The sequence below is a fragment of the Dermochelys coriacea genome, chromosome 10 (assembly GCF_009764565.3).
Source record: "Dermochelys coriacea isolate rDerCor1 chromosome 10, rDerCor1.pri.v4, whole genome shotgun sequence".
NCBI lineage: Eukaryota > Metazoa > Chordata > Testudines > Dermochelyidae > Dermochelys > Dermochelys coriacea.
This window is the reverse complement of record NC_050077.1, coordinates 11,523,803-11,547,042: the sequence shown is the minus strand read 5'-3', so window position 1 is coordinate 11,547,042 and position 23,240 is coordinate 11,523,803. Positions and strand designations below refer to the sequence as shown.

General features: G+C 46.3%; 1 protein-coding gene across 1 annotated transcript; it reads right to left on the bottom strand.

Moving 5' to 3' along the window:
• Positions 1 to 2,485: 2,485 nt before the first annotated feature.
• Positions 2,486 to 7,829, bottom strand: GRIFIN (galectin-related inter-fiber protein). The gene is made up of 4 exons (XM_038420682.2): positions 7,818 to 7,829; positions 4,537 to 4,616; positions 4,270 to 4,432; positions 2,486 to 2,959 (listed from the first exon to the last, which is right to left on the bottom strand). Exons 1-4 carry the CDS (start codon positions 7,827 to 7,829, stop codon positions 2,798 to 2,800), a joined length of 417 nt encoding a protein of 138 aa, XP_038276610.1. The 3' UTR covers positions 2,486 to 2,797.
• Between the last annotated feature and the right edge of the window lie 15,411 nt (positions 7,830 to 23,240).

The window sequence follows — 23,240 nt, the reverse complement described above, 5'->3', positions numbered from 1 at the left end:
TTAAAAAAAAAAATCCCCCCCCTCAAATTTGGCTCCCCATTTAACTTGGTACCCTAGGCGACCACCTATATGGATGGGCCTGCCCTGGATGGGGTTTAGTGCAAAGTATTATTATTTTGAATTCCCTCAGCCGTTTTCCCCCATGAAGCATAATCAGCATCATGAAACTTCCCAACAGGGACAAATAAAAAGAGCAATTTCTTCCAAATATAGTTCAGTGGTATCAGAGACAGACTGCAAATTTTATGCTGTAAAGGTCCTGAGTCTGATTGCACTTGCATTTATTTTAGATCCGTGTAACTGCATTGACTTCAGCAGAGTTAACTGTGGGTTTTGGCCACTGTAACTTGGATCTGGATCAGACTATAAATGCAGCTTCTCTGGAAATAAGCCCCCATCTCTGAGACTGACCCCCGTCCCACCCCCCCAGCTGGGCAGTGGGACCCAGCAGTGGTGGTTTTACTTCAGAGTGGTTGGAAGCTCCAAAAAGGAATGAACAGGGAGAATGAAAGTGTTTCACTTCCAAAAAGGGGGATTCTCCAGGTCAAGGTGCAACTCGGCTTGTGGTAAGGACTCGATTAACAAAGAGGCACATCTATCACAATTTCTATCTTCTGTCTTGTAACCGGCATGGTTGTCATTTACGAAACATATTTTCTATTCTTTTTAATTTGACCACATCTGTTCTGGGCCTTCCTGTGTACAGTCTTTGCAATGAGAACATAATGTCCTCGCGTTATGGTCTGGAAATACTTTTAAGACTCATAAATGTAGACTTTTCAGTATTCTGTGTTGTGATTGGCAGACTATTCACCCCTTCCTCTTTGGTCATTAAGACTATAAATAGAAGGAAAGGAGAATGACCTCAGCCAATCAAATGAAAAGAGTTCTGAAAAGGCCAGAGCAAAACTTTGACTTTTCACTGGACAGATAACAATTCCAGTGATTCCTTCCAATGACTGGAGATAGTAGAGGAGCAGATAGCAGCCATTTGTCCTCTTTCTTTATGGCTTGCCATCTGGAACACAATCTATCTAATACCTGGGGAGCAAGGGGATGATTTGAGGGCAGCAGGAGTTGCCCTTTTGAATTAATTCATATTCATATTTAACAATGGTGACGTGTTTGTCACTGCATGCAAGTTTGTCCATTAGCAGCCTTTCTACTGCTGGAGTGCAGTCAAGGGGTCCTAAACGTAATACCCCACCAAGAGGAGAAAGAGGTGGACAATGTCAGAGAGGAAAGGGGGAAGGAGAAAGCAGGAGAACAAGTGAGTGTGTGTTGATTCCATTGGATTGAGAAGGGAGGAAGATGGAAAGGGAGAGAGAGAGATTGAGTCTAGCTGCTAAAAATATGGCGCTTTGTGCTTATCCTGAAAAACATAATTGCTAGAACCCAGTCCTGCTAGGACCCCTCGGCCTGGACTTTAGTTGTGCCTCCCTTGCATTCTGACAAAATCATCTTGGCTCAGTGCTCCTTTAAGCCTCTCCCCCTTTTGACCCACAGAATCACCCCTTCGCTTTTTAACCCACAGAATCACTCCTTGGATCTGTATAACAACAGGAAAGTTGGCGGGTTAGAGCAGAGCAGATATGCATATTGTTGCAGTGTGGACAAAATTATTCTGAGAAATCTTGCAAAATTAGTTGTGACAAATTTTATTCCTCAGGTACTGAACAGGACCTTGGTTTCATCCCCTCCTTTCATGCCAAAGGGCCTTATTTTCCCACTGTTGGATACAAGTGACTCCCTCAGAAGTCAATGAGAGTTGCTTGTACCCTGTGGCTGGAGAATCAGACCCTGGCTAGAGCCCCAGGGGAGGAATAATCCATTTGACCTGACCAACTGGTGGAGTTTTAAACCAGGGATTTCTCTAAGGAAATGGAGAGGCCTCATTCTGTATGAGGGCAGTAGCAAGGAGCATAGTCCTCTGCTACCGTTTGTCAGGGATCACCTCCTCTCCTGGAGGACGGGGGCTGCCTGTGAGCTGGGAATGAGACCAAAGAATGTAGAAACCACTTCACTCAGTGCCATTTTTCAGATTTTATTGGTGATCATGTTGACATTGTACCAAGCTCCAGTAGGCACATGCCCCTCTCTGCTGGCATCATTCTTACACATCCCCTAGATCAACATCTACAGCTGAGAAGTGTAGCTGATCCATACGCTATTCCGGAGTAAAAAAGAAAAGGAGTACTTGTGGCACCTTAGAGACTAACAAATTTATTTGAGCATAAGCTTTCATGAGCTACAGCTCACTCCGATGAAGTGAGCTGTAGCTCACGAAAGCTTATGCTCAAATAAATTTGTTAGTCTCTAAGATGCCACAAGTACTCCTTTTCTTTTTTGCGAATACAGGCTAACACGGCTGCTACTCTGAAACCTGTTATTCCGGAGTAGGAATATTTGCTCGGATAAAATTAAAATGTTCTTACCATTCAATGTATACTGCCACACACAACAAACTGCTGTGTGGAATGCCATTGTTCATTACGACAAACAAGGATGAAAATGCCTAGACTTCCAGTTCTCCACCCTAGGGCACATGGTGTCAGAATGACTCTAGGGATCTGGACTGACTGACATTAATGAGCTCGCTGTGTATTGCCATTGTATTGCTAGGATATAGTACATCATGGGCATGACAACTCTGTGCTATAGTGTTCTCCAGCAACATCCTTCCTGCTGGAGACAGCAGATGATGGGTGGGAGAGGGAGGAGAGAGGGTAACCAGTTGCCTACTGGGGAAGGGCTCTTAAGGGTGGTTAGGCTGGAGAGCCTGTCCCAGCTTTAGTGCCTAATAAAGACTCCGTTTGATTTCCATTGAAGAAATTCTGACATCATTAACGACCTGCAGTTTGGTGATAGCCGAGAGCTGTTTCTGCCGATGCTTGTACTGGAGGATTTTGTTTTCATCAATGGAAACATGGAAATAGTCTGGGTCAGAGTAGATTTCAATCTGAAGAGAGAGAGTGAGAGTTAGGATCTCCAGGTATTGATCTGAAACATCACCAGAGAAGCTGATCCAGCACAAATGAAAGCATGTCTGATTGGTGGTCAGTGACAAACCTCTAGGACACTGATGGACGTACTAGCCACCTTCCATTCAGGCTAACTAAGAGAACAATTAAAACACCTCTTTGTTTAGTGGTAGCTGAAACCATGGTCCAGAGACTAGACTGAATGCAAACACAGGGGCTTTGGGTTCATTGGTGGAGATGGGAAATGGCAAAGCAGAGTAACTAGCATTCATTTGGCATCCAGGGAGTGTGCAAAACAAATGTAGCTTACACCAGCAGTTCTCAACCAAAGGTAGGCTGGGGGGTGTGCAGAGGTCTTCCAAGGGGGTACGTCAACTCATCTAGATATCTGCCTAGTTTTACAACAGGCTACATAAAAAGCACTAACAAAATCAGTACAAACTAAAATTTCATACAGTATATATTCAGGGAACGTAAGTACAATATTTATATTCCAATTGATTTATTTTATAATTATATGGTAAAATGAGAAAATCAGCAATTTTTCAGTAATAGTGTGCTGTCACTTTTGCATTTTTATGTCTGATTTTGTAAGCAAGTAGTTTTTAACTGAGGTGACAGTTGGGGTATGCAAGACAAATCAGCCTCCTGAAAGGGGTACAGTAGTCTGGGAAGGTTGAGAAACACTGGTTTACACTGATTTTTGGTGTTGTGAGGGGATAGATCAAGTCTGGAGTAAGTGGGTCCAGTTCCCCATAGGCATTGTGGGTATAATTTAAAGGGTGTGTGAAGGGGGGCATGCTTTTTCTTACACCCTCTTGTTAATTGATTTTCCTGCTAATCACGCACACCCTTAATCCTCCCACTTGCCTTGTACATTACACTTGCTTTGCACAGCCCCATATGGCATGGCAGTGCAAGTCACACCACTTAACCACTTACAGCTGTTTATAGTCATCTTATAACTGATGTGTAGTTTACCTTACCATTTACATCCCTGCTAAACTGAGCCCAGGGATTGCCCAGGGAGTTACACCTGCATCATTACTCCTTGCTGGATATGGCCCAGAGTGCTAAAGAGATCAAATTTCTGTTCTCTATTTTGTCATTGGAGTTAATGAAGTCAGTGAAGTTACTCCAGGTTTACAACAGGGTAACTGAGCAGAACTGTGCATTGAGGGAAGGATTGAATGATTTGTACTGCTGGTGCCAACTACAGGGCTGGCAGTCATGTCTCTCTCCCAGCAGGGAGTGTCCTCAGAAGATTTGTGGGTTGATATTGAATTACCTGGAAAGGTTCCTTTGCTTTTAGGGGGAAGGTGTCAGTTACTTCTTCCGGCCCCCAGCGGCTGGAGATGAAGGAGTTGCAGATGATTTTGGAGTCAGAGAAGCGAGGGTTAAAGTGGAAAGCGATTTGGTCTCCTGCATTGCAGAGGAAATTAATTTCAAACCTAAAAAACGAGAGAAATCAGTGATTCAAACCCATGAAGCCTGGCAGCTGGGTCTCGTGAGACACCATGATGCTCTGAAAAATGGCTGCAAATAATGCTCTTACATATTTGCACTGGAGCTTGTTTCGCCTTTAACTATCACACTCCAACCAGGACACAGCCCTTCTGGGTATGATGCCTCAAACTACGAACGAAAAAAAAAACAAGTCAGTGATACTCTGCAACAAAGAGAGACAAGGTGGGAGAGGTAATATCTTTTATTGGATCAACTTCTGTGGGTGAGAGAGACCAGCTTTCCAGTAATAAAGAAATGTATCTCAGCTTTCTCCCCTGCCCTCTCTCCTTCCCCATTCCCTCCACAGCTTATTACTGAGTCACTTTTCATCCCCCTCTTTCCCATCTTCTCTTCCTCTTTTCCCTTGTCTTCCTCTTCCTCTCTCCCCTCCACCTCTTTGTCACTTGGCAATGCCATAAAATAAGCATAAAACAGCTCAGCCTTTTCTGCTCTCAGAATTCCCCTTTCTCTCCAGTCCAGCCCAGCTCTTTATAAAAGATGTTTTGGGGTGGCAAATCCCATTTTATCTGCTGATAGCTCAGAAATCACTGCTCTGCACCAACTGGCAGAGAAATGCCAGGGCTCTTGTTGCAAAAAACCTGCATAAAGTCCTGTTTGCTATGAAATCAAGGAAATCCTTCTTCTCCATCTCACTCTCAACAATGCAAAATCTGCCAGATCCTGAGCATGAGACACTGAGGTGCTTTGAGGGATGGTTGGAATGGCAGGAACTGATCAGTGGGGAATAGTGAATCATAGACATGTCAGGCTAGAAGGGCTGTCAAGAGTCACCTAGTCCAGCCCTCCATATTAAGGCAGGATTAAGTATACCTAGCCCATCCCAGACGGATGTTTGTCTAGCCTGTTCTTAAAAGCCTCCACTAAGGAAGATTCCTCAGCCTTTCACCTGGTCCTGGTGCTTAACTTTCCTTATAGTTAGAAAGTTTTTCCAACTATCCAACCTAAATCTCCCTGTGCTGCAAACTAAGTCTATTGCTTCTTCTCCTGGCCGTGGTGGACATGGAGAACAACTGATGACCATCCTCTTTATAACAATATTTTACATATTTGAAGACCGTTCCCCTCCCAGCCTTCCCTTCCCTAGACTAAAGGTGCCCAGTTCTTTCAAACTTTCCTTAGAGGTCATATTTTCCAAACCTCTTATCGTTTTTGTGGCTCTTCGCTGGATTCTCTCCTGTTTGTTCACAGCTTCCTTCAAGTCAGTGGAACATGGGCATCTGGATAAGGGCCAGTTACACACCTGTTACTCACTGTTACACACCTCACGCTTTCCAGGCTGGGATCTTTGTCTGGTCTCAGGGGTTAAACTTGTGTAAAAGATGGAGCGAGCAGGTTCGTTTCTCAATAATTCATGTGTCTGTTGAATAACCCATTTTTCATAAGAAATGCTTGACATTTCCTCCCTTTTCTGATGCTCTTATGAGCCGACTCTCTCTCCTGTGCTTCACACAACAGCAGCACCATTGAAATGCAGCCGGCTCTACTAAGGGTGGAAGGCAGGAGGAAAGGGGCCCACATCTCAGCACAACACAATGGGAAAAAGAGGAATTCTGGCTATGAAAAATTAGTCAAGCCGCCGTTCTTATGGAAAATACCCTGGGATCTCTCATGTCCATTCTGAGCAGATGGGACCTGAGGTGTCACAGTCTCCCCAGTGAGATCCTCACCCACTGAACTACTTGGGGCTCAGCGTACCTTCCTCATAAGGATTTGGAACAGGGAGCTGAAGTTAGTGATGAATTCATCTGAAACAGCTCACTCTCTTCCCCATACTCCCCTGGAAATGACACCTGCTTCCCTTCGCTAGCGGTATGCCCACTCTACCCCCAACTGACTATCTGTGTTTGCAAAGCGCCTAGCACAAAGGGGTCTTGGTCCATGACTGGAGGTCCTACGTGCTACCACAGCACAAATAATAAATAATAAATAATAATTAATAATAAACTTTCATGGTCCCTCCTCACTCCCTCTCCCCACTCCCCCTGCACGATGCTCATCCCCATCACTGGGAGAAATCACTCCTGGTTTGGACAAACACTCTGATGCTCTGCTCCAGTCCCAGTTTTCACTCCCAGTCATGTAGAACACACAGTCTCTCTCTTTCCCTCCGGGGCTTCACTCATCCAGTCTTTTACTCTGCCACTGGATTCCATTCAAACCATGCTTAGCGTCCCTCAGATACAAACGTCCTTAGGGCAGGAGCTGAGATGTAATCATCTCAGACAGGTTTCAGAGTAGCAGCCGTGTTAGTCTGTATTCGCAAAAAGAAAAGGAGTACTTGTGGCACCTTAGAGACTAACAAATTTATTTGAGCATAAGCTTTCGTGAGCTACAGCTCACTTCATCGGATGCATTCGGTGGAAAATACAGTGGGGAGATTTATATACACACACAGAGGGTGTGTATTGTTTCATGTTCTCTGTGTGTGTATATAAATCTCCCCACTGTATTTTCCACCGAATGCATCCGATGAAGTGAGCTGTAGCTCACGAAAGCTTATGCTCAAATAAATTTGTTAGTCTCTAAGGTGCCACAAGTACTCCTTTTCTTTTCATCTCAGACAGCTCCTCTGTTACTCTCCAGCCTCCTGTCTGGCTACTTCTAAAGACAGAGCCCACTAAATACTTCCCCGCCATTCTCATGCTACTGTTTTGCCCCCCACATACAGCGGATATAATGATACTCACACATTTTGCCCCCTTAGAAACACCTGGGTCATGCAAAGCTGATTGTAAGGTGTAAACGGGGTTGAAGTCATGCTGGATACCCAGTCTGGGCTTCACTTGGCTCTTCACTTGGCTCTCCCCTACAGTCACTACAGCACGTACAGCGAAACGTGCCTCACAACAGCAACTCCCTCTCTGATACTGGGTGTCCCGAGAGAGATTATTTTACCCTACAAAATAAAGCCCCCTGCTCGGGTCGCTCCACTAGACGCTGGGCCAGATTCTGATTTCAGCACAAGACTGTAATCCTGGAATAACTGCAGTGAAGTCAGTGGTGTTAGTCTGGATTTACACCAATGTAACTGAGACCACAATCTGCCCAGCTGCCCTAAAACATCATTCTGTACTCGATTACAACAGAGATACATTTTGGGGCTCATTACTGAAGCAGAAGAGCAGACCCATAAGCAGAACTCCCACGTACCTGTAGGTTTCTAGCTTTGCTTGGACCAGATTTCTGGGTTTTCTCCCCAGCTGCAATCCTTTTTCTTTATCTACCCTGTGCTTGCATTACCAGAACCCCAGACTCTGACCACCAGCTTGAGCTGGTGAGTTATGCCAGATGCTGGTCCCTCTCCCTTACCCGCAGTGCCATGCTGCTCGCCTGCCTTTCCACCGTCAGACCGACCCATGGGGGGATGTGCAGCCAGCAAGGCCTGATATAAGGGCTGTTGACCACGTGTGTGTGTGTGTGGGGGGGGGTGGAATTATCAGAGACAGAGGAGTGAGCTAGCCTCCTGACCCTTGGTGGGAGAAGAAGAATGGAAAAATCCATTCCCTGCCTGCCTTGCAAAGTCAGACTGTTCATTCTCTCAGCACTAATCCAGACCTTGTGTTCTCGCTAACAATGGCAACAGCAATAAAATAATCCAGAATGGTGACATGGTGGCATCATTTTATTACAGTGTAGAAAGTTTGAATTGCAATCCCAGATAACACCTGGTCTTTATCGCACTAGGCCTCCCTCTGTTTAGGGTGGGTCTCCTGACAGGGAGATGGCTGAGAAGAAATCCCTGTGGATTAATCCCCTGGGAGATTCTTCCACAGGCTAGGACAAGACTCCTGGGGAAGAAAGTGGTGACTGGGGAGAAGTAACTTCGGGGATGGGGGGAGTTTGATTATACTGGTGGTCCATGCCCTGGGCAGGAGTGTACTGCAGAGGGAGACATGACTGGGGAGAATATTAGCCTGCTTGGTTCATATAGCTATTCTGGGAAAAATAGTAACTAAGCCTCTTTCCCTCTTCCCCCTCCTCTGTGTTGCCCCCACCAGAGGGTGATGATTTCTGTGTATATGGGAGGAATTTTGCCCACTTGTTTTTCTCTCATTCTTTGTAATTTGTAATCCTGTCTAGAATCAGCTGATTCAAGCCCTGTCACTTTTCCCCGACAAAGCCTGGATTGTCAGCAGTGCATTAGGATTTAACACGCTGCTGATAACAGCACATTGCATTAACCCCTCTCTTTGCACAGTACAATCCATGTATTTGGGGACTGAGCAGATATTTCCCAGAGCTGAAAGGCATCAAGCAAAGGGCAGCAAAGAAATGAAAACTGAGAGTCGTCATAGAGATTGGTGTAAGAGTGTTGTTGCCTGCGAGGGGCTCTCATGGCAATTCCAATTCTGCCTCTCACAGCGGGGGTCACATAGGTAATGGTGCAGCAGCATGAGTGTGTGTTTACGGGAGAATCAGAGCTATTCTTATCGCCACCTCCCCCAGCAGGGGTCACTGCAATGCAGCCTTCCTCTGCATGTGGAATGTATCACTCTGGAGGGGAGCAAAGAGTGGCAGTGCATGCTTTCCCCATGCTGCCCTCCTAAAACAGTGGGTTGAATGGGGGCACAACTGGTTTCCTTTTCCTGAGGTGCGGGGCGGGCTCAGCTTTCCAGTGTTCTGGAAATGCTGCTGTGGGAGACGGCGCAGAAGTGCAGGGGGCCTCGTAACAGTTTGAGTATTGCACAGCACTGCTGCAGAGCACTGGTTGTGGGGGAATCCCTTGGCTGCTGCAGTGGTGCAGGAACAGTTTTTATAGCTGAGGGGTGCTGAAGGCAGAAACCATGTATTTGGGGTGTTATTACTTCAGGAAGAGGGTGCGGCAGCACCCCTCGGCTGTTGTAATGTCAGTTTCTCTCAGTTGGAAGCATGGTGAGGAGTTGCCTATTTAACATACATCTCCAGATGAATTAACTTGAGCCAGGGAATACTTCTACACCTTCCAAAGACAGAATTTCAGGTAGGACTGCCTCCATGTCCCCAAAAACTAGGTACACCTCTGTCTATAAGGTGATTAGGTTGTCATGTATAACAGCTGCATATTGCAGGGTTTTTTAAGTGACTTCATAAATGTACTCCTGAATCTAAACTTACAAAATACGCTCTTGTGGTTGCAACAATAACTGAAAATGTGATCAGAAGGTACTAGATGCAGTGACACTAATAATAATGCCTGGCTCTTATATAGCACTTTTCATCAGTAGATTTCAAAGGAGGTCAGTCTCATTATCCCTGTTTTACAGATGGGGAAACTGAGGCAACAAGCCGTAGGTGCCCAGCAGTAGATCTGGGAATAAATACCAGTTCTCCTCAGTCCCAGTCCAGTGCTCTGTCCACTAGGCCACACTGCTTCCCCCATTAGAGTATACTGCTTGATATCTGCTTGAGTCTGCAGCCAGCCTGAAACAATAGCTCTGAGAGAAGTGTGAACTGCTTCTGTTCACTTCAGCATGACTGTTAACTCTAAAGCCTAACAATATTTAATGTCAACATTAAATATTTCACCAGTGATCCTTCAAGCACAGCTATCTGCTTATCCATCATTGCTGATATAGCACCGGCACATATGGGGGGGGGGTTCAGTGAGGCAGCTGGTTGCTATCAAAGGTAGTTGGGTTAAGAAATGAGGAATTCAAACCTCCACCACCACAAGCACAACCCACAGATTTATGCCTCCATCACCCCTGCCCAAAAGGGAGAAAGCAAACATACTTCTTCTCCCAAGCACCAACTGGCCTCCAATGCCAGGTACTCCCTGTGCCAAGATGGGGGTTGGAGGAGTCTTTCTGTGCCTACTGCATGTTCCCAATGCCGGTTGTAGGGAAACCTCAGATAAACCGGAAGGATCATCCCCACCAGCTGGGTTGTAACTTGTGTCGTCTGGGAGGCTGCTGTTTTGTGCAAGCCCCTGGGTTCCCTGTGCCTGAGGATGGATCATATTGTGCTACATGGTGGGATTTTACTGGGGCTAGGTTTCCCCTGCTGGATGGGTTCTTCTAGCCCTGCTTACTGGAGACTTTCCCTGTTTCCAGGTGGGCTTCCTATACTAAATAACTGGATTAGTCATGCCAGGTGGTGGGTTTCCTATGCCAGTGATGTTTAACTGTGGCACAGTGAGAGATTTCCTTATGCCTTCTGGTGACCTCCTTGAACCACTTGGAAGGATTTGCCATACCACCTGCAGGGTTCCCCTCTGCCAGCTGAAAATTTCCTCCCGTCCAGGTGGATGCTCTTTCCATGCCGGGGAAGGGTTTTCCGTGTTAGCTGAGGGACGCCTTGTGTCATCTTGCTGTTTCCCCAAGTCCTTTCAATCACTGGGATTGTTAGTGGCTGGCAGCTGTGCATTGCCCTCTTTTGATGGTGCAAATGCATAAGAAGCATGTACTATATTTTTCCACCTGTAGCCTGGAATGTTCCATGATTGATTTTGCAGGAATTCACAGCTTGTGGTTAGAATGTCCTAACTGTACGGTGTCTTTTTCCTTGCATGCACGCAGGGCCTCAAGGCTGATGTTGTTTAATGTATTTGTTTTGATTCCAGCAGGTAAAAAACATAGTCCAACAGAGAGACAAACCAACAACCTTTCTCGGTGCTAAAGAAGGCAAGCTACAAACCTGAGATGTGCTCACCAGAGCTACCACAAAACCCTAAAACCCCCCTCCCCCCAGCTAAAAGTCCCCCTAACACCATGATCCAAACCTCCCCCGCTCCCCAAATTTCAGGCCTCCCTAAATAGGCTTTGCAGCAGGCCCTAAAGACCCACAAGTTCAGGCTATTTTAGACCAGTTGGGGAGCTCAGTGCCACTTGCAGAGAGAACCCCGCTACCAGCTCATTCCTTTCTCACCACAGGGGGTTCAGCTCAAGCACCCATCCCTCTGAGCTCAAGTGTTGCCTGGCATGGAGGAGGTCTCAGGGAGGAGATCCCAGACCATTTAAGGCTTAATAGGTAAAATCATTTGACTCAACCAAGAAGCGGCAGTGCAGATTCCGGAGCACTGGTGTCACATAACCTTTAAGAAACAGGTCTTTTGCTCCAGCTTTGGTTTCCAAGTTGATTTAAGATGCGGCCACTTGTAGAGCACATGGCAAGAAAGACTCCAAGAGGCAGGCGGGAGCCAGAGGAAAGCAATACGGAGTATCAGGTGCCTGGCGGGAGATTGATGAGCAAGTATGAAAACAGCTATGTTGTAATGGGTGGGATTTGCCAGAGCAATTGGCATTATTATAAATTTTTTGAATTAGAAGCTCGATGCCTTGTGACACATGAGTTTCCACCTCTGATTAATGCCACATTCCTTGCTCCATTATAGTCTGGAGTTTGATTTCATGACAGAGACATCTTTCTCAGTGGTTTTCTCAGATATCATCTGTTGTCCTCCTCTTGTCCGTCTTCCACCAGGAGGTATCCAGTCAAGGACTTTTCTAGGAATACAGGTTTTTGATACCGTACAATCTGCCCAAACCTCTTCAGCCTTCTTTCTCAAATCATTGTCTCTACAGTCTGTTGACCAATCCTTTTGTAGCACATCATCGTGGGTTACTTTGTCTCACCAGCGGATACAAGTATTCTGTGCATTTGCCTGAGCCTGATCACACTGAAGTCACCGAGTGCCTTTGAAAATCCCACCAGATATGGATAGCTGTGCTAAAAGATGACTGCAGAGAGGAAAGACCATCTATCACTATCTGAAAGGTGTAAACACTCAGAATGGGGAGAAAATACCAAGAGTGCTGGAAGCTGGGAAAGCTCAGAGCAGGGGGTTGGAATAGGGAAGGGAAGTTCTTGGGTGAATAGCAGGAAAGCTTCCTGACCATGAGTTAGACTGTGGCATAATCTCCCAAAGAAAATGATAGTAAAGGTGCCCAGACTTGGGATTTTTTTAGATTAGACTGAAAAAGAGACTAGATAATGCGTTGTATGGAGAGTGGGACTGAGGGATCTGATAGATCTTTTCCATCTGTAATTATGAGTCCATGATTTTATCAACCTGCTTTGCTGCCTACAAATAAGTACAGAAACACCTTCAGTCAAAGAAACATGTCTGAAGAGAAGTATGGAAGAGACGAGATTGGTCCTGGCACAACACAGCTACAACAACACTACAAAGAACTGTGGAAGATATGAATATAGTCAGACATCTTTATTCAACAGTCTCCATTCACCTCACCATGAGGCAGCCGTGAGAAATACACACATTGTGACAGGCCACTTCCAATAACCAGATGTACTGGAGCAGTAATACCAGTTCTGTGCTACAGATGGCAGCATCGGGCAACACAATAGAGGCAGGAATCTGAGACTGCTTCAGGGGAGTCATGAGACAAAGCTCAAAGTATAAAAGACAATGCTCTACTGGTTACCAAATTCAGACCGGTTTCAGAGTAGCAGCCGTGTTAGTTTGTATTCGCAAAAAGAAAAGGAGTACTTGTGGCACCTTAGAGACTAACAAATTTATTAGAGCATAAGCTTTCGAGTGAGCTGTAGCTCACGAAAGCTTATGCTCTAATAAATTTGTTAGTCTCTAAGGTGCCACAAGTACTCCTTTTCTTTTTGCAAATTCAGACCCTGTCTCTTCCTCGCAGCCTGTGAACTGGCCTGTTGCTATTCACACTGTGTTCACTCTGCTTAATCCTGAGCTACAGGGAGTTCAGAATAATTCTTTACTGGTTTCCAGAAGAGGCGCTGGACTATACACTCGATAAGATTCACTCTTTGTCCTGCTTTCCCACTGGCTGTGACTTACAGGTCTCATTCTCATGCTTGTCCCTTCTCCATCTGGTTCTCCTGTGAAAAAGCCAGACTAAAAACAAAGGAGGTCATTGGGTTGGGTTTTAGCAGAGCCTGTTTTAGGGGCAATGGAAGGGTCTAAGGTGGAAACAGATCTCTTTCTACATATGGAGGCACCATATTTATGTCTCATCACAGCCATATGGGCACCACACCTCTCTTTCTGCACAGAGCCCCCAGCTGTTGCAGCCTCTTTTTGGAATCAGAGTCCTTTATAAATACCTACTTCAATGACAAGCAAAAGGCCTGTCCTGGAAGGATCAAATCCCAACCTAGTTCTGGCACACAAACCATGGGCATGCGGGAGCTCCCGCTACAGATGGTAGTTTTGCCAATTCTGGCATTTTCCATTTAATTTCTTACTGTTGCACTAGAAGTTCTGTGAGGGCTGGAAATGGCTGGAGAGCTGGCACAGACGGCCCACCGGGGCTGTAACCCAATGTGTCCTCTATGCTTGTTCTGAGAAGGGTTAAAGGACAAGGGAGTTACAACATGGAGTGGGATTATACTAGTGCACTCACCATTGTCGCCCCAGCGCACGAGGAGTAGCCACAATGGGAAATTGGGAGTCAACACATCCATGGAGTTGCAGCCTAAACGGATTTTTGGGTGCCCAGCTTGGGACACCTTGAAGGGGCCTGAAAGGCAGAGGGTGGGTGATTCAGCACTTACTGCCCAATTGTGCGACAAGTTGAGTGGAAGAAAAGGCGTCTGTTGTTCTGAAAGCAAACGGCTGCTGTGAGTGATGTGTCCTAGGGAAGAAAGCAAACACCATTCACTTGACATGGAAAAGATGCTTAACCAGAGACCAGTTTGACAGGTGTGCCTTTATTTACCTACCTGCATTCTTCCTTCTGTGTCCCTATGCACAACTGATCTTAGCAACTGTTTGTTTAGCCACCAGGGGAGGAGAATGTAAATATGTTTAAAGGCTTTATGGATGGAGGGATGAGGGTACCAGGTGGTTAGCTTGGAACGTCTTAAAGCTTCCTGCACTGTTTCCAAGGACACTGAGTGTGTATCATATAAGTACAGAAAAGCCTACCACAGTCCCCATCACACAAGTTTATACTGCATCGCCATATCAATATATTAACACTGATCATTATTAATAATACATTAATGAAGCACTCTGACTCCCTAAGTGCCTTATTTGAGGGCATGCACATTATTAAGATCTTACTTTAAGTATCTTATTTGGGGCTCTGTGCAACAGGATGGTCCCACATACAACTGAGTAAAACTGGAATAAAAAATCACTCTACATGCTACTCCTATGCAGGTATTCATGCAGTATGGCCTGGTTCATCAGCTGCTGCAGTGGGTCACGGGAACTCTGTTCTGTTCCTAGCTCTGCCATTCTTCTACTGCGTGATCACTAGCAAGTCAGTTTGCCTCTCTTTCACTTCCCTGTCTTTGTCTGTCTTGTCCCTTTAGTTTGCAAGCTCCTCAGGGCAGGCATTGTATCATCCTATGTACTTACACAGCGCCTAATGCAATGGGGCCTTGGTCTAAGTTGGGATTCTAGGCATTATCCTAATGCAGATAATATTAGTAATGAAAATACTGCACAGAGCTTATGCTGTAAGGGTCAGATGCAATGCCCATTTGGTCCAAGGGAAAGACTCCTATTGGCTTTGATGGGATTTGGATCAGCCCCTTAGCGTGCAACAAGAAAAGGAATACTTGTGGCACCTTAGAGACTAACAAATTAGTGTGCAACAGTCTCTCTCTCTTCAAATGAGACAGATTGTTGCCATAATTAAGATGCAGACCAGTAGAATCCCAGAAAAATAGTGCATCATGCAACGTAGCAAGAGAAACGACAAGAGTTAACACCCACAGGCAAACCCTGTATCTGTCAAGCTTCATATTAAAATATATTGATGGAGTTTCAAATGTGTTGTTAAAGTGTCCATTTTGTCATAGTCCACAAGGGGCAGCCAAACCATGGGAAATTGCTTCATCACTTGAGGTTTTGCTCATTTGTTTTGTCAGCGTTTCCATTATTTAGGCTGTCATCACAGTGTCCCACAGTGTTCTCAGTTAGGCAACAACAGCCGGGGGCTCTCTTTTCCCCCAAGGCTCATCCAGGCTGCATCTTTGCTGGAGCCACTGACTGTGAAGTTCCGTTTGTATTGGAAGGAAGAAAGACTGTTTCCAGACAAGTGACTAGGGGTCAGAGGGTACATGTACGAAGCAGTAAAAACCTGTGGCACAGAGCCTCAGAGCCCAGGTCAATTGACTCTGGCTTTCAGGGCTCAGGCTGCTGGGCTAAAAATTTCAGAGTAGAAGTTCAGGCTTGGGCTGGAGCCGGCTTCTGAGACCCACCCCCTGCACAGGGTTTCACAGCCTGGGCCCCAGCCTGCGCCCAAACATCTACACTGCAATTTTTAGCCCAGCAGCCTGAGCCCCACAAGCCTGAATCAGCTGGGACCCACTGAAGTGAAATGATAAAACTCCCCTTCACTGACCAGGATCTGTGTTTTAAAATGCTTTGAGATCCTTGAATGGAAGGAGCTAGAGAAATACAAAGTGTTTCTCTTTTAAGACAAGCTGCCCCTTAAAGGAAGACCGTACCACTCAACCCCCCATGGGGCAGATGAGGAAATGTTACTCTGGGAGTTTGGCTTATGATTTGGGATTAATTTACTCTCATATGAGGATTCCCCCTAAATGTGGGTAAAGTGACCCTTCTACCTCATCCCTAACAACATGTCAGTGTGACGGCCACTCTCATGGTCAACACACGGGGACTTCGGGAGCTAAAAGCATCAGCTGTTATAGCTTGAGCTAAAGTGCCATGACTGCAGCTGGGGCTGCAACAATTCATATCCTCTGCAGATCAGCACAGATGGGACCTGTTACACAAATGCTCTAGTCAGTGGGTTAAATCAGTGATATAAATGATCTGCTTATAGTTTCTTAAGAGGTGAGGCCCTTTGGAAAACCAGTGATTCTCCTTTTAGTTACTTACACAGGGGGAGGATGTTAGAGGGGTATCTCTTTATCAAGGGATCTCTCATCATTTCATACAAGTAGGTGTAGGTTCTATTCCCAATTTGCATGACTCCTTGCATGATCTGGAAATCACTCCTCTAGATCCGAGGGTTTGGAGCATCACCATTACTGCTGGTCCTGAAATCCTTTTGCATCCTGGTGGCTCAATGTGTTAGGCTTGAGCTGGAGAAAAGTCAACAGTGGGACTGGGACGGAATGACATTTATTGCAAAGGGTTTCTATAGCCAATAAAAAGAAAAGGAGTACTTGTGGCACCTTAGAGATTAACAAATTTATTAGAGCATAAGCTTTCGTGAGCTACAGCTCACTTCATCGGATGAAGTGAGCTGTAGCTCATGAAAGCTTATGCTCTAATAAATTTGTTAGTCTCTAAGGTGCCACAAGTACTCCTTTTCTTTTTGCGAATACAGACTAATACGGCTGCTACTCTGAAACCTGAAATATAGCCAGTAGTTGATCATCCTGAAATAATTGCCCTATTACGTGCAGACCTGATTTCTCCTGCTGCTCCGAGATACTTTCCTAGGGAGATATTTATTTGTGTCTTTCCTAACTAAGGTTAACAGAGCCATCTCAGGGCTGGCTTTGGCCCTTGCCATGTTCCTGAGGCTGAACGTGGGTGTCACTGGCTTAGAGCTAAAACAATAACAGATCCTGGGAAAAGAAGGAGACCATGTAGGAATTCACCCTGTTCACTATTTATCCAGGGTCTCTGTGATACCTGGCTACCAGGGCAGGTAATTGGGTTCCCACTGGTATGTAGCCAGAGTTAGTCGATAGGTCCTGCCCCCTCAGGATAAGGCACCCCACAACTCCTAATGTATTTAGCATGTGAGAAACTATATTGAATGTGGGGGGATCTGCAGCCCTTAGTAGCTAATCCTGTTTTTTACCCCCACCTAAAAGGCAAAGGGACACGTTTCCAGAGGGGCCTTGGCTTGGCCTCCAGTTTTGCTCCTGCAATCAGCTGTGGGTACAAATAATGGCATGTCAATGTCTAGCAAACCTGATCTGCTACAGCTTTTGCGTAATTTACCTTGAACATGGAAACCGCTCCAAAGAACTTGATTTTCCATATGACGCCAGGCATAAGGGTGTCATGGGCACTAAACTCCACCCTTTCAAGGGTTCGATTAGTCTACGGTCCAGTCCCTGTTTGGTCACAATAGTGAATACATTGCACCTGCTTCGTCTCCGAGTCAAGTGGGTTTAGGGTGAAGGAGGAAGTCAGAAGGTGGGAGGAATAAGTTACCAGAGCATGTGACCATGGGTTCAAGTATTCATGAATGAAGTGCTGTTGTACTGGAACTGGCTGGTGTATTTTGGGTGGCAGGACACCCCACCCCCCACCCCAACACCACTCAGCGAGGATCATTCTGAAGATTATTAGATGGAAAGTTTCAGAGTAGCAGCCGTGTTAGTCTGTATTCTCAAAAAGAAAAGGAGTACTTGTGGCACCTTAGAGACTAAATTTGTTAGTCTCTAAGGTGCCACAAGTACTCCTTTTCTTTTAGATGGAAAGTGTCATCTGTAACTTCAATGCTGTTTTCCTACAAGCTGTTCTCATTACTCCGGGGAGCTGTAAGAACCTGTAGTGTAAGGTGGGACACAGCTTTCAGTGATTCAGCAGCAGGGAATGAGAACAATAAGAAAAGCAAGTGGAAAAGGCAGAGTGCTCGAGTGAGACATAATCCACTTGGAGCATTCTCTTACAACCTCTTACCATCTGAGCACACTGTCCCACATGGGGAGGGGGCTGTCTCTGTACCTCAATACACTGGCAAGGGGTGTTCTTCAGACAGCATCTAGTACAGCCCCAAAGCCCAGAGTGCCCTCTTTCCTCCGTTGAGGTGAGGGGCATTGTCCCCACCCTTTTTGATCCCAGTGGTGTTGTCTCATGAGGATGGGGGTGTATCAGCACCTTTCTCTCCTTACATGGTATGCTCCTGCTTCCTGCTCCTTCCTCCCACAGAGCCCTGCTTTCAGCTAGTAGCTGTTCTCTAGGCTCAGTTCCTATGTGAGTCTGCAGCCAGAGACGCTTCTTCATTTCTAGTGGAATGTGGCTGGGATGTCAATGGCTGAGTATCCGCTTGAAACCCAGTGAGTTAGAACACGAGTTCCCAAACAGAGCAGGTTCCCAGGCTCTCTTACCTTAACTATGTCATTGAGGCTCCAGAGAGGGAGGATGGTCCAGTGGTGAGAGCGCTAGCCTAGGGAATGGGAGGACATGTGTTTGAGTCCCTGCTCTGCCATAGACTTCTTAAGTAAGTCACTTAGCCTCTTTGTGCCTCAGTTCCCCATCTGTAAAATGGGGATAAATGACTGCCCTGCCTTGCAGGGGTGTCGTGAGGAGACATACATTTCACCAAAGATTGCGTGTGCTCAGATACCACTGTAAAGGGGCCATCTAAGTACCTTAGATAGGGAAATCTGTTCCTAGAGCAGCTGATTATTGACCTATCTGTTGCATTCCACTATCCTTAACATATCTCTAAAGTGTGTGTGTTGGAGGGACACTGGCTAGATGGGAGGGGAGCCCTGGTATAGCTGAAAACAACTTCTCTACAGCATTGGTTCTGGGTCAGATCCAAAAGGGAGAGATGGGGAAAAGACCTTGAGAGGCTTCCACCATTTGAGGCTGATCCCTTGTGTGAACAATTAGTTCACAAAGTTTCCAGCACCATTAAATCAGAAGCCAGCCTCATCCTAAGCCTGACGGGCCTTACCCACACATCCCAACATGCAAATGGTCTTTACCTAGCAGAAAGGTGTGTGAGCCCTGGCTGCTGCTGACATAACAACTCCAGCAAACAGTCAGAGCTGCTGGCAAGGTCTGTCATTCCAACAAAGCCATTCTCACCAACCTGCCTCCTGCATGGACACCAGGATGTGCAGTTTTGCCTTGGGGCAGATCAACGGTAGATTGTCCTGGGATACAATAGGATGTGGTTCAGGTTATGGACTTATTAGTAGTGCTGATGATGACAGAGGCATGAGCCCCGCCCTGGCGAGATCTGAAGAACAAAGGAGCTCAGTGTCATCAAGGGCTTACAGAGCTCAGCAGAGGATGAGCTCCAATCCCTAGAAGAAAAAAGCATATAGGAACTAAGCAATAAGCTGCTGCTTGGCTACTGGTGCACACTGTAGGTGTTTTTTGCAACATCAGCCTTAGATCTTGCTGTAACTGGGAACCAATCCTTTTCCAGAAGCTCCATACCCCATTCCTTCTTCCCCATGTCCCCACCCATAGCACTACCTCTGATTCCCTGTGTGATCCCACCCACAGGTGCAACAGACTTTACAGGCTGGATTCCAATGCAACAGTGGCCTCTTTAATCTGTTGTGGTGGTGCCAAGGGACCACAATGGCCCCAGGGGAATTTTCCTGCCACTTCTATGGCATAGAGTCACCATATGCAACCCTACGCTTCATCCCATTCACTGCCCCTCGTGCAAGGAAGGAGCTGGAGGTGAAATAGTTGGAGTATTTTTTGCTGCAGCTATTTTGGGTGTTGTTTAACCCAGAGGCAGCCTGGAATAAGGCTGCCATAAATTGGAGCAGTCCTTGGGGGTTGCTCTGATTTACATGAGCCCCTGGGAGTTGCTTCGACTCATCCCAGGAACTGCTCCAGCCCACAGAAGGAATCCAGGAGGTACAAAGATGGCGCAACACAAAATGAGGCCTGAGAGGTACAGTTTAGAATCAGACCCACTCTTTCCTAAACCCCGTGCTCCTCGTCCCGTGTAAAGTGATGCTTTGGCTGCACCTGCTGACTCTCCTGGGAGGTGTGGGCTTGATGGAGGGTTACCAAAGCCATGAAGACTCACAAGCACATGAGAGGGGGACTGCAGGCGACCTCTGTGCGTGTGAGTGCATAGAGGTAGCAGCACCGAGCCACATGTGAGCTGGAAGCTTGGTGGGATGACGCAAGTGTTACGCTGCACAGGGCTCTGGGAAACCTAGGGTAGGCACTAGTATTGGGAGTTACATGCCTTGAAACCAGGCCAGCCATAAGCAACTAGCAAAACAGATGGTCATCCAGTCAGGGATGCCTCATTTAGGAGTTCTGTATCCCATCCAGGTTCTGCCGTTTACTGGCCAGCTTTACCTACGTCTCAGTTATTAGCATCTGGGCATAGCAGGCAAAAACTCACCATCAGACACCCCCCACCCTTGGCAGTAAGACCAGTGCACGGAGAGGCAAATCATGGCCTAATTTTTCTTTCCCAGCAGCTCCAATCCTGCCTTTGCCAGAGGCCCCGTATTGTAAGGGGCTGGTCCTGTTATACCACTCAAAGTGCATCAGTAGCCATGTGACACCTCCCCTGACCCCAATTAAAGACATACTTGACCCAGGGCATGAAACCCAAATGCCCTGGGACTTTGGGGAGGGTCAGATTCAGCTTCTCCGCTCAGGCAACTTCTGCAGCAGGTTTGGAGACTTTGTATCTAAAGAGATTTGGCGCTGATCTTTTTAGGGCAGATGGGGCTTCAGTTTTTTATTTTTTGTTTTTGGTTGACAAAGAACAAAACTGGAAAAATGAAAAAGTTAGCAAAGATCTCCTTTTATTTAGGGAACTGAATTCATATGTTTCCTGGTGTGCCCTGGGTGACTCACCATGAGGTGACTCAGCACTGCCTTATTAAAATTCAACTTCTCAAATCCTGGCGCAAGGGTGGTTCATTTCATCTTGAAAGACAGAGCTCCTTAGTGGATGGCAACCCAGACATTTCCCACATTTTGTGCAAGCTAAAAGATTCCTCAAGTCAAAGGCCTGGCACTGGGACTCTGGCTGAGCTGCAGCCACCTGTCCGCCTCTGATCATTCTTCCCGGAGTTTAAAAACATCTGGAACACACTGTTTTTCCCATGTGTGTTCAACAGTTTTAATCTCTGTTGGTCCAGCATAGGACTCTCCATTCTTTTCTGAGTATTGTTATTTATTTATTTATTTGCATTGCATTAGCACCTTGGAGTATTTTGGGTTATTTATTTTCTTGCTGATTTTTATGGCTAGAGATGGGCCCAAGCCACGAAGCCTAGACGCAGATCTGGCTGTGAACGTCTCTAGAGTTTGGTGGTGTTTGGATCCAGGGTGTTATTCAGGTCTCTCTCGTTTTCTGGCGTTTGATTGCATTGTTTTTGATATGGCTGTGCAGCACCCAAGCACTGTGACTGGGGATGGTGCCAAAAAGGGGTATTTTATAAATCAATGATTTATTAGACCAGGATTTCAGACAGAAAGGAAGCAATGGAAACTGGGAGGAAATAGGACAGTTCAGAGGCAAGTTCGGGGTGTGGATGTCTGAGACTAGCTCAGTAAGGGGCCACAAACAGATTCCATCAGAGGCAATCAAAATCCCAGCCTGAGTTTTTGCTGTTCCTGGAGCAATATTAGCTATGGGAATCTGTGTTTGCATCAAGCAGGAATGGATACGCTGCTGTGTATAATCTGTGAGCCATGACTCAAGCTCCTGCTCTGTACTTGGTACGTTTTAGTTATGCTCAAAAATAAACAAGTCAAAAGAACCTCCTGGTGCTAGATTCTGCAGTTCCAGCTGTTTGGCTTTCACTTGGCTACACTACCAGTACACACCTGTGACCCTCTGTTCCATCCCTTATCTCTTTGCACAGAGATGTGGCTGATGGGACAGGATTTGGATTGGTCAAACAGCTCCAGCAATTAGAGCTTTCTCCTCCAATGGGAGCTAGTTCTTCTATTTCCAGAGGGAAAAGCACAAGGTGGGCTGTGAGATTCACAAAACCCAGGCCCTGGCTATTTAAAAGAAAAAGGACTCTATTTTGCATGCATGGGGTAGCTTCAATCAATTGCCCCTTCACTAGAGCTTCTTGCCCCTTTGGATGTTGCAGTTTCTCCTCTTACCTCTCTCCCCATGTTCACCACATTGTGGTTTACTCAGCTGGGAGGTTGAAGCCCAGAATTTTCAAGGCCATTATGAATGTTGCTCCCTAGCCCACCAGTAGGGGACGCTGAAGTTAAGCGCGGCTGTCACGCTTCTTGTGGGGGATCAAGCCTGTTTGTTACTTCCGCTAGAGCACAGCTTCTGTCCTCCAGTCCAGGCTGATACCTGGGACTCTAACCCAGGAATGCCTGGGGCAGTCCCTGGAAAAAGAGCATGAGTGAAATCCTGGCCTGAAAGCAATGGCAAAGCTCTATATGTTCTCTTTGGCTCCTAAGAACCTTTTTCTTGCTTGTATGTGCTGCCTGCACTCCCCATCTCTTCTGTTTTGCGTTTTAGGCAGATTTTGGCCTGGGGATGGGATCCAGGCTCCCAGGGTTTGGCTGTGTTCTTCATAGCCTCTTTTTTTCTTTTCTTTTTTTAAAATTGGGCTTCTTTAAGGCATTTTTCTGGAGCTTCTACTGAATAGCAAAGGGGTTTCCAAAACATCTGGTACAGCTCATGGAGCTGGAGTGGGATCTGTTCCTTCTGGTGGAAGTGGGGCCTGAGCTGGGTTAATGCGCTAGTCCATCGCCTTTGGAGACCTAAGTTCAAAGCCTGACTCAGCTCACATATGAAATGGGTTTGAAGATTCCATGCTACTCCCAGAGGCCATTTGTCCGTGTGACAAAACCACCGCCCAACTTAGTATGATTGGCAGTCTCTGCTCCCCAGATGCCTGACCTGGAACAGCTGTGCAGCTGCAAGACAAGACTAAAGTGCACAGCCCTGCTGTGGATGAGGACTGCAACAGCAGGAGATTCTACAGGTTAGGATCCAGGTGCTTTGGCAGAGTTCTGTGCAAAGCTTGGAGAGCATCTATCTTATACCATACTTGGCTCTAACGAACACTAAGTCATGTTCACACCTGTATGTGGAGTTGGGCTGTAAATGGCAGGGTGGAGACTTTGGTGTCCTAGATCCAGGAGCTGCTCCCATTCCGTGAAGCAGTGAGTGTCTC